Source organism: Aspergillus ibericus (genome assembly GCF_003184845.1).
Source record: "Aspergillus ibericus CBS 121593 unplaced genomic scaffold BO80scaffold_37, whole genome shotgun sequence".
NCBI lineage: Eukaryota > Fungi > Ascomycota > Eurotiomycetes > Eurotiales > Aspergillaceae > Aspergillus > Aspergillus ibericus.
Window position 1 is genome coordinate 1 of NW_020292135.1, and position 11,144 is coordinate 11,144.

General features: G+C 53.7%; 3 protein-coding genes across 3 annotated transcripts; 2 read left to right on the plus strand and 1 right to left on the minus strand.

The window, feature by feature from the left end:
• Positions 1–44: 44 nt before the first annotated feature.
• BO80DRAFT_362071 (fumarylacetoacetate hydrolase family protein) lies at positions 45–1,021 on the plus strand (the record flags this gene model as incomplete). Its single annotated transcript, XM_025716042.1, has 2 exons — positions 45–378; positions 468–1,021. Coding segments are annotated over 2 exons (888 nt in total), but the record flags the coding sequence as incomplete, so codon positions are not given.
• Positions 1,022–1,051: 30 nt separating this feature from the next.
• BO80DRAFT_387831 (putative C6 transcription factor) lies at positions 1,052–4,068 on the minus strand. The gene is made up of 4 exons (XM_025717066.1): positions 2,903–4,068; positions 2,587–2,846; positions 2,309–2,534; positions 1,052–2,259 (listed from the first exon to the last, which is right to left on the minus strand). Exons 1-4 carry the CDS (start codon positions 3,766–3,768, stop codon positions 1,200–1,202), a joined length of 2,412 nt encoding a protein of 803 aa, XP_025572522.1. The 5' UTR covers positions 3,769–4,068; the 3' UTR covers positions 1,052–1,199.
• Positions 4,069–6,645: 2,577 nt separating this feature from the next.
• Positions 6,646–11,143, plus strand: BO80DRAFT_427493 (phosphoribosylformylglycinamidine synthase). The gene has a single exon (XM_025720023.1). It carries the CDS (start codon positions 6,816–6,818, stop codon positions 10,899–10,901), a length of 4,086 nt encoding a protein of 1,361 aa, XP_025572523.1. The 5' UTR covers positions 6,646–6,815; the 3' UTR covers positions 10,902–11,143.
• Position 11,144: the final 1 nt, after the last annotated feature.

Genomic DNA, 11,144 nt, shown 5'->3' on the forward strand with positions numbered 1-11,144 from the left:
CCCAACCCTCCCCAAAACCACCCCAAAACTAATACAATGCAATAGACTACAGCTGCAGCCTCCCCCACAACCAAAACGCCGGCCGCGCCATCCTCAACAACCCCACCCCACCCCCCGCATTCTTCCACTTCCCCATCGGCTACAGCGGCCGGGCCAGCACCATCTTTGTCTCCGGAACCCCAGTCACTCGTCCCGTGGGACACTTCTACGACCGAACGTCCCCATCCAAGGAAGTCATCTTCGCTCCAACCCGCGCCCTGGACTATGAACTCGAGCTAGGCGTTATCATTGGTCGTCCGTTGTCTCCGGGGCAGGGCCTGCATGCCGCAGATGCCGAGGAGCATATTTTTGGGTTGGTGGTGGTTAATGATTGGAGTGGTATACATCCTCCCACCTCCCTCATTCTTACTCTATGTTCGGTACTGGGGAATTTGATACTAATAATATCTATGTGGAATGAAAAATAGCCCGCGACATTCAAGGTCTAGAAATGATCCCTCTCGGCCCGCTCAATGGAAAGAACTTCGCCACTAGTATCTCGCCCTGGATTGTGACGCTGGACGCCCTGGAGCCATTTAAGACGGAGGGTCCGGAGCCGCGGGTTCCGTTACCGAGTCATTTGGTGGATCCCGGGAAGGCGAGTTATGATATTAGTGTTTTGGTGGAGGTGGAGGAGGGAGGAGAGGAAGAAAAAGGGAGGAAGAGGACGGTTTTGGGACGGTCGAATGCGAGGGAGTTATTCTGGAGTGTAAGGCAGATGTGTGCGCATTTGGCGAGTACGGGGTGTGATTTGTGGACGGGGGATGTGTTGGGGACGGGGACGGTGAGTGGGGAAAAGGAGGGGGAGTATGGGTGTTTGTTGGAGGTGACGAAGGGGGGGAAGGTGGCGGCGAAGTTGGAGGGGGGTGGGGAGAGGGTGTATTTGGAGGATGGGGATGTGGTGACGTTGTCGGCTTGGGCGGGGGAGGGGGTAGGGTTTGGGGAGTGTGTGGGAGAGGTGAGGCCGGCGAGGAAGATATGAGTCAGGAGGGGAAAGATATAATGGATGGATAGATGTAGTATGGTACTAGAAGTTCGAATACAAGTTGTTCCCAGAGTGCATGCGCCGGTCGTGCTATCCTACCTAGCCAATCCCTGTACCCCAGCAAAAAAAATCAAGCGCCTAATTAGAGTGCAAATGTACACCGGTCGTATGCCCCTTAGCTCCAGAGCGGGGGGTGGATGTACTCCGATGCGCGGTCCAGGATATTGGGTATCGTCCACTCGCCGCTGGTCGAGCTTTCCGGTGTGGGCGGCGGAAGGGATCCAAGGCTGGGTGTCATGCTGGCCGACACGGGTGGAACGCCCATGCTGGGGCCTGGGTTCAGATACGCCGGGGATCCTGCCTGGCTCGCAGCCCGGGCGGCCTGGGCACCGAACGCAGCCTCCAACTTCTCCAGGGCGCGGAGGGTCTTGGTCAGGGGCTTGGCCCATTGAGTCTGAGTGTCGACAGCGACGCCGGCAGATGCGGGAGAAGCGGAGTTGATGCCCATGGGGCTAGGGGCGGCGGTGCTGGGGGGTCTTTGGACGGTACCAAGGCGTACGCTACCGTCAGTCGGAGGAACGGTGGGTTCAGTGGCCGCGAATTCGCCTTCGATGTTGGCTCGTTCGGAAATGATCATTTTGAGTTGTTGCAGGAGAGTCCAGAAACGAGAATGGCCTTTGACCTCCTCGGTGACAGCAAGCAAGAAGATAGAGCTGATTGCTCTTTGCAAGGCAATCCATGAGCGCGATGCGTGGGAGCTGACGGTATGCATCTCGACATAGGCTTCCACCGTAGTCATCAAGTTGCTCACACAGTCTGTGCGCATGCTGGACAAGGCTGGGTCGCTGATGTCCGCAGTGGCTTTGAGCGCTGGCCGGCAGAGCTCAGAAGAAAAATAAGAGGAGTGCAGCTTGAGGACGACCCGTTCCAGGTGTTCCGTTGCTGAGAGGCAGTATTTGCGGTCCCGGAGATGAGGCTTGGCCTCGATCATGATCTGCTGGATGCGTTCTTTGTAGGTTTGAATGGTCTTGTAGCTCAGTTGCGAGTGCGGGCTCAACATTCGACTGCGAACCACCTCCAGCGCCAGGGATATGATGCGACAGAGTGTCTCGAAATAAGATATTTCGCCGGGCTTCCGGTCTTCACGGTATGCAATTTCGGGCTGGCTGACAGCGGTCGTCGAAGGCCGATCGTAAGAAAGGGAGAAGTGGCTATCCTGCCATGCCATAGACCACCTAGATGGCATTAGCCGCTATGCACCACGATGCAGTTCGGGCAACTTACCAGACATGGCGTCGACGATATCGCTCCGCTGCAGTGAAATGACCAGATTCCACATGCAAACCAAGCGCCAGCCCCATTCGAAGGGTCATACCGAGCAGAACATACGATATTCCGGGGTTCATATTGTATGACAATACATTGCCGATCACAAGCAGCGTCTGCATTGCGTCTACCGTGGGCTGGGACAGGAAGTTGGTCATCCGCAGACACTGGTATGAGCAGCATACTGCACCACGTTAGTATCGCCATTGGCGCGGCCGGCATTATTCAACACGTACCGTAGACTTGAGAGGTTAGTTCTCTTTCTTTGCCTGGCAAATCCGACGACTGGCAGCCAGACGCCAGCACGGCGAACAGCAGACCCATGTAGGCAATAGTGACACCAAAAGGTTTCTGGGCTTGGTCGGCATCCCCGCGATACACCCCACCCATAGACGTCCGATTCCGTAGCATGAGATTAAGGTTTGCCTCAAACTGAGGGACATCCTCCAGGACCGGATAGATGGCGCCTGCTATATCTCGGTAATAGTAGAAAAACCTGTAGCAACCCTTGGTCAATACCCCAGCATAGCCGACTCAGTCATGAAAACTAACTCTTGGCATTGTTGGTCACTCGGCAATGCACTGCAAACTGCACTGATATCAAACGTTGACATGTCCGAAGACCACAGGTCAACGAACGGATATGTTGCAGATTCATTATCCAACCCCAGCTTCGGCAAGATTCCACCCTCTAAGAGCGCTTGGAGTTGATCGGATCCGGATTTGTTGTTCAAAATGTAGGCTAGGACTGACCTAGACCCCAGGTGAACAGTGCCTTCGCCAAATGTATTCGGCGCATGGATGCCCTCCCGTTCCGGAGAAGCAGCCTTGGACCGGCTACTTGCATCCCCGCTCTGCACACTGCCCGTCTCCAAGGTAGACGCCGGCCCTTCCTCCGCCTTTTCCAGACCAACTCGGAGGTTGTTGATCGTTTGCTCCATTTCCTTCAGTCTGGTACGAACATTGTCCCACTCCTCGCGCGCAATTGAAACCCGGCTTCCATTCCCTGTTACACTTGGTCGACCCACACCCGGTTCTTGTTTCAGGCGCACGGGAGCCTCGCCCGTGAACCCAAGAGTCTCTGCACCAGCAGGCTGATTTCCGACAATAGGACCATCACGGTATGGCTGCGGGATCGGGCCAGTCATAACGCGCTTTTTCGATGGACGTTCGTACGAGCAAAGATCGGCATGGTCGCGCTTGACACAACCATCGCATGGTAGGTTCCGATCGCATTTGACTTTTCGAGCGTGACACGGGTAGCAAGCTTTTGGTTCGCGCGCCTTTCGCTTGGTACGGATAATTGCGTCAACTTGAGATTGGGGCAGGTCGGAGACAGGCCTCGAGGAACCAGCTGTCATGTCGGGGCCGCCAACAGACGGCGAGTACGACAGGGACGGCTGGTACGGTGAAGTCATCGGGAGGTTGAAAATGCGAAAAGACTTGATAAAAGAGAGACTGGGTCGGGATATCAATCTGTGCGTCGGCTAGAGTAAAGAGTGGTTGCTGGTTTATCGATGCTATCTCACATGAACAGCGACGACGACGACGGCGTGAGCGGGAGAATGAATGCGGCTTGGCACTGGTCGGTAAGTTGCAGGCTTCACATCGATAGTAGATACTAAATAATTAGTCCATTGAAAGCGGGTCTCAGATGACGATTAGGATGAGCGAGGGCCGCACCATCTCGCTGCAAGAATCTCCTCCCGAGGTAGCTGGGCACAAAGTAGTGCTGAAGACGGACTTAGTTAACTAGCACCGGTTCATGCAGCAACCCATGACTCAGCACATAAGCCGGTCACGTGCCAAAGAGGGGGACCTTGGCAGGAACCCTAAGCCCTACCTAGAATGCTCGGGTCTTGGCTATATGACGTAATGAAGATGGACGCAGTGAGCCAGGTTGCTTGTGTTGGGATTCTTTCAACTGCTACAGCGTTACTGGTCATGGTTGTCTAACGTCAATCATACTATGGTACTAATAACCTTCTGACAGACACAATCTAGCCTGTACGGCGCATGAGATAATTGACCCACTCAGGTGCTTTAGTGTAGATCTTTCCCTACAACCAATCGTCCTGTGATACGGAGGCAGAGACGTCCGTCCGGCTGATCAAACAGAAAGATCGAAAGTCAAGGCCTCGGCTTGTTGAGGGTTTGTCAGGATGGACGCTGCCAGCAATCCATTATCATGAGCATCTAAGTTCCCGGGTAGGGACTCAGAGTGACCGGAAAGTACAGGAGTATCTGCTGCTATCCAAGTCAATAAGCCACATAATTTTCGCTTTCCTCGACTGCTTTGCTCTTCTTTCGAGATAGACTTGGTGCGTATGTCTCAGGGACAGTGAAGATGATCAGAAATCAAGCAAAATCGGCCAGAATCAACTGCATGCGGTAGAGCCATTTCTAGCTGGTTGCATCCGCAAGTAAACAGCCAGCCAGTGGTTCAATGGTCGGTCCAATGAAAAGACCAGCCGAGAACACTGCCATGGGCGTGTCTCATTCTTCATTCTTCTAAAGGTTAGCCAAAGTACCACCAACAAGCGTCATGGCATAATAATCACAATGTCATCGATCGCCCTGCAGAAAACGAGAGTTCCAATAATTGGAACGACATGAGACAATAGACATGGCAGCCATCAGGCGCGTGATTGCAATTACAACCCGCCTGCCAATCATCTGGACAAGGGAGAAAATGCTAACTAGTAGGCCTAGACTTATCTAGCGGGGTAAGATCAATCAAGGGGACTTGAAGCGACCTACCTACATCAAAGACTATGACGATCACAGCCACGAAAACGAGTCCGACCTCTTGAGAAACGACAAATGTTTCTCAGGGGCCCTCAGTATGAGCAGTGATAACACTACTCGAGAAGCAACGAGAAATGATGTGAACAACATCACCATGATGCAGTACCGTGTAAGACTTTAGACCAATTTTTTGAGGCTCTCAGAATGGCAGTGTTGAGTGACATGAGCTTCCTGTCTGCTCCTATAGACAATTGTTTTCGCCTTGATCACCAAACAACGAAAGGTCCAGTTTGACCTTTATACGAGGCAAGGGAAGGGAAAGAAGGAATAGCGGACGGCAGCAAGGATTCTTACCTGAACAGGAAAGCACTCGGGCCCTATACTTATTTCGCCCAATCAGGAGCTTACCGGCTAGCTTTCTTAGGGAATACGCCGCGAGGGTACTACATGTATTATTATTCATCAAGTTGATAGTACTAGGAACCTACAGTCATACGGTATTCTGTTTTTAATTGGGAACTGCGGTCAGGGGGTATTCATGCAAGCAACTCCACACGTATAGGATACAGTCTGGATGCCTGAGTAATCAACCCATAGTCATGAGGTTATAGGATCCACTTTGTGATCAGAGAGAACCGCCCATGGGTACCGGACTGTGCTCTCTCATAATAGAATGAGTCAAGTAGCGATAAAAATTCTTCTCGGTGAAGAGGCAGCTCTTGCCTCAGACCCTAATCGAGGCTATAGCTTCAGCCTTTGTCATTTATCTGCGCATTTAGTCTCCACTGGCAGGTTTGGGTGCTTAGGAACCCAATGAATTGCTGTTACTGAAGAATTTGAAGGTCCGCTATGGTGGTTCGGAGTATGTTTCCCAACTAGGAAGGTTCCCCTATAAGCAGGCAATCCGTTTGTAATGGAAAATGTGAACCCGGGGAATTTCTGGTGGAGTTCATTAATTCGAGCAAAATAAAGTAGTTATTCATTGTCAGACAGTAACTTCAAAGCTTGCACCTTATTGGGCAGCTCCCAAACTTGCCCTTTGCTGTCAACCCCAGTTCCGTCCTGCTACACAGTACAGTAGCAACGGGCATCAGCACTCGCTCAATGACAACATCATCCAAGAGCTATGGAGCTATGACCTCTCAGCTTCGTCGCGCATTCTTCACAGTAGGTTTGTCTGTCTCGTATTTCGTACCGTATATACTAGATCTGCGATTCACATTGGTAGCAAGTGTTTCCCGAAAGACCCGCCCATGCCTCTTTCGCGATGCACATCGGATCTGGACCCTGGAGAACTTTTGATTCTCGGATCGATACCATAAGCACCGTGTAGCTCCATTCTCGATCCATTCCAGGGCATTTGGTGGCGAATCAGGCTGTCAGCAATGAGCGCCAGAGGTGCCCGGCGTGGTTCCTGCTGCAGTTTTCCGGGGAAAACGAAGCGCACGGGACCGATAAGGAGGCGATAAGCCGGAAGGGGATTAGCGCGGGGGTGGTTTTTCCCACTCCCCCCAGCGGTGGAGAGAATAATTTTGACTCACGCAACACGGACGAGCAGCTCAACGCCCGTCGCTGTGCTCCCCAGTCAGTCGAACTCGCACTCTAGAGGTGTGTCTGTGACACCTCGACAAAGGGGACTTTATTGTTCCTTGCTCTATTGACACAAACGACTCGTTTCCCTTCCCTACCTCCCCCGCCGACCGATTACCACTTCACAATGGCCTCCGACTCCACGTACCTGGCCATCCCGGGCTCCGTTGCCTTCTCCCACTCCCGTGGGCGTGCCATTGCTGCTAGCATTGGTGCACAGGATGTCCGTGCCCAATGGGTTCACTATGTCCACCTCGCTCAGCCGTTGGACGCTCCCCAACAGGGTGTTTTGGAACAGCTTCTCCGCTACGGCGATATCACCGACATCCCGCCCACCTTCAGCCCTGAAGACGGTCCTTCCGATGTCTTCCATGTCTTCCCTCGCACTGGTACCATCTCCCCTTGGAGCTCCCAGGCTACCGGTATCTCCCACGTTTGCGGCTTGCGCAAGTACGTCAAGCGCATTGAGCGGGGTATGAAGATCTCCTGCCTTCGCTCAGGCTCTGGCGAGTACAAGGCAGGATACCAGGATACCTTGCACGATCGGATGACCCAGGTTCTCAGTGAGGAGGAGCCTGACCTGCACCTGATGTTCTCCGAGCACAGCCCTCAGCCTCTCGAGACGATTCCCCTGCACGGAAGTGGCAAATCGCCCAAGGAGGTTCTCCAGGAGGCAAACAAGCGGCTCGGATTGGCTCTTGAGGAGTCTGAAATTGACTACTTGGCTGAAGCTTACGGTCCTAATGGCCCTCTTGCCCGTGATCCCACCGATGTTGAGCTGTTCATGTTTGCTCAGGTCAACTCCGAACACTGCCGTCATAAGCAGTTCAACGCATCATGGGTTATCGATGGAAAGCAAATGCCCAACAGTTTGTTTGCCATGATTCGCAACACTCATAAGAAGCATCCGGAGCACACTGTCAGTGCCTACAGTGATAATGCTGCCGTCCTTGAAGGAGATGAATCCGCTTTCTGGGCTCCCAACTCGGTCACTGGAGAATGGAATCACACCAAGGAAATCGTTCATTTCTTGGCTAAGGTCGAAACCCACAATCATCCTACCGCTGTTTCACCTTATCCTGGTGCTGCCACTGGATCCGGTGGTGAGATCCGTGATGAGGGCGCTGTGGGCCGGGGCTCGAAGCCCAAGGCCGGTCTCTCCGGCTACTGTGTCTCCGATCTTCTCATTCCTGATCTGAAGCAACCTTGGGAGCTGGACGTTGGCAGGCCAAACCACATCGCAAGCAGCTTGGATATCATGTTGGAGGCACCCATTGGAAGTGCTCATTATAACAACGAATTTGGACGGCCCTGCATTTCCGGTTACTTCCGTACCCTGTTGACTGAGATTGATGTTGGCAACGGCGAGACCGAGCTCCGCGGCTACCACAAGCCTATCATGATTGCCGGTGGTGTGGGAACTGTCAGACCCGAGCACGCCATCAAGAAGCCCGAGGTTGTCAAGCCCGGTGCCTTCCTCGTTGTGTTGGGTGGCCCTGCCATGCTGATTGGTCTCGGCGGTGGTGCTGCCTCCAGTATCACCTCCGGTGAGGGATCTGCAGACTTGGACTTTGCCAGTGTGCAAAGAGGAAACGCTGAAGTCCAGCGCAGGGCTCAGGAGGTTATTAACGCGTGTACTGCCATGGGGGAGAACAACCCCATCAAGTTCATCCATGATGTTGGTGCTGGAGGTCTTTCTAATGCCCTTCCGGAACTGATTCACGACTCTGGCCTGGGTGCCACGTTCGAACTCCGCGAAGTGGACAGCGCCGACAAGAGCATGAGCCCTATGCAGATCTGGTGCTGTGAAGCGCAGGAGAGATACGTCCTGGCAGTTGGCGAAGAAAGCATGAACAAGTTCACCGCTATTGCCAACCGTGAACGTTGCGGTTTCTCCGTCGTTGGCCGCGGAGGTGGAACTTCGGAGGAAGAAAAGAGACTCATTCTCTTGGACAGGGAGTCTACTGAGTACCCCAGGCCCATTGATCTGCCCCTGTCCGTTCTTTTCGGAAAGCCCCCGAAGATGACTAGGGTTGTGGATTCCCGCAAGTTGAAGCTGCCCGCTGTGGACGCCAGTCTCACCACATACCTCCCATCCATTGCGTCGAACAATCTCGAGCTCATCAGCGAAGCCGCGAACCGGGTCCTGTCTCTTCCTGCTGTCGGCTCTAAGTCCTTCCTTATCACTATCGGTGACAGGACAGTTGGTGGTCTCACTGCCCGTGACCAAATGGTTGGCCGCTGGCAGACTCCCGTCTCAGATGTTGCTGTCACTGCGACTTCGTTGGTCCAGGGTGTCAAGACCGGTGAGGCCATGGCCATGGGTGAGAAGCCGACTCTTGCATTGATCTCCCCCGCTGCGTCCGCACGCATGGCAGTTGCGGAATCTCTGATGAACATTGCCGCCTCCGACCTGGTCGACCGCCTGAGCCGTGTGAAGCTTTCCGCCAATTGGATGTCGGCCAGCAGCCATCCCGGAGAGGGCGCTGCCATCTACGAGGCTGTTGAGGCTATTGGCATGGACCTCTGCCCCAAGCTTGGCATCAGCATTCCCGTTGGTAAGGACTCCATGTCCATGAAGATGAAGTGGAAGGACGAGGCCTCTCAAGAGGCAAAGGAGGTTACTGCTCCCATGTCTCTTGTCATCACTGCCTTTGCTCCTGTCGGAAACTTCCGGAAGACTTGGACTCCTGCCCTCCGTCGTCCCGAGGAGGTCGGCGAAACTGTTCTCATGTTCGTCGATCTTTCCTTCGGTCGGAAGACTCTGGGTGGCTCTGCCCTTGCTCAAGTCTTCAAGCAGGTCGGTGATGAATGCCCTGATGTGCGTGATGTGGAGATCTTCAAGGATTTCTTTGATGCCACCCAGCAGCTGCAAGACGCCGGCATTGTTCTCGCCTACCATGACCGCTCCGACGGTGGTCTGTTCACCACCCTCGCCGAAATGATGTTTGCCGGCCGCTGTGGTGTTGAGATTATGCTCGACAACATCTGCTCCAGCTCAAGCACTAAGGATGTGGTGGAGACTCTCTTCACCGAAGAGTTGGGTGCCGTTTTCCAGGTCCGCAAGGAGCACGAGATCCAGTTCCGCTCTTGCTTCGCCACCTGCGGCCCTCCGGCTGGTCTGATCCACAAGATTGGACGGGTGTCTGAGAAGGCCAAGAAGAACCTCACCATCTACCACAAGCACACCTTGCTGTACCGCAACAGCCGCTCCAACCTCCAGCAGACTTGGGCTACCACCTCTTACCACATGCAGAAGATGCGTGACAATGCCGCTTGCGCTGACCAGGAGTTTGCCAGCATCCTTGACGATGCCGATCCGGGTTTGTCTTGGAACCTTACCTTCGACCCGAAGGATAAGGCCATGCCGCTGCTGACCAGCTTGACTTCCCTGTCTCCCTTCAGCAACAAGCCCCGTGTCGCCATCCTTCGTGAACAGGGTGTCAACAGTCAAGCCGAGATGGCGTTTGCTTTCAACACGGCTGGCTTCTCTGCCGTTGATGTTCACATGACTGATATCATCTCTGGTCGTGTTTCCCTCTCCAGCTTCGTTGGTCTTGCTGCCTGCGGTGGTTTCTCGTACGGTGACGTCCTTGGTGCCGGTCAGGGCTGGGCCAAGTCCGTCTTGCTGCACGACAACACCCGCAATGAGTTCCAGTCTTTCTTCCAGCGTCCTGACACTTTCTCTCTTGGTGTCTGCAATGGTTGCCAGTTCCTTTCTCGTCTTAAGGAACTGATCCCTGGCGCTCAAAACTGGCCCAGCTTCGAACGGAACGCCAGCGAACAGTACGAAGGTCGTGTGGTTATGGCCCGTATCTCCGATTCCGATTCTTCTCGCCCCAGCGTTTTCCTTCACGGCATGAATGGCTCCTCCCTTCCTATTGTCGTCGCCCACGGAGAAGGTCGCGCCTCGTTTGCTCCGGCTTCCGGCACCACCGCTCAGTCATTTGTCAGCGAAGGCCTGGCTGCCGTTCAATACGTTGACAATGCCACCCTCAAGCCAACCATGAAGTACCCTGCCAACCCCAACGGCAGTCCCGAGGGTATTGCGGGTATCCGCAGCGCCGACGGCCGTGTCTTGGCCATCATGCCTCACCCCGAGCGCACTGTCCTGGGTGGCATTGCCAGCTACCTGCCTACCAAGGCCGAGGAGTGGGGTGACATCGGTCCTTGGGGCCGTGTCTTCTACAGCGCCAGAAGATGGGTCGGTTAAAATGTGGATAATAATTACTTCACTTGTTCTCTTTATTTCAAAAATATGTGGTTTAGTCCACCATTTACGTTAGCTGAAAAAAATACGCGCCGGGCCGTGGCACATGTTATTGTTTTTTTACGATATAAATACATTGTTAACATCTTCTTCCTTTTTTTGATCTGATGCATAATGATGACATGTTGAAATATCAAAGTTCCTTTGCAGATACTATACTTACAGAATGGGAACCAATATGCGAAT

Excerpts from the sequence above, each read along its gene's own strand:
- BO80DRAFT_387831 (XM_025717066.1), bottom strand. The coding sequence starts at position 3,768 with ATGACTTCACCGTACCAGCCGTCCCTGTCGTACTCGCCGTCTGTTGGC. Across the intron at positions 2,535-2,586 it reads ACTAACCTCTCAAGTCTACG|TATGCTGCTCATACCAGTGT; the intron begins GTACGTGTTGAA and ends AACGTGGTGCAG. Across the intron at positions 2,260-2,308 it reads TATCGTCGACGCCATGTCTG|GTGGTCTATGGCATGGCAGG; the intron begins GTAAGTTGCCCG and ends AATGCCATCTAG.
- BO80DRAFT_427493 (XM_025720023.1), top strand. The coding sequence starts at position 6,816 with ATGGCCTCCGACTCCACGTACCTGGCCATCCCGGGCTCCGTTGCCTTC.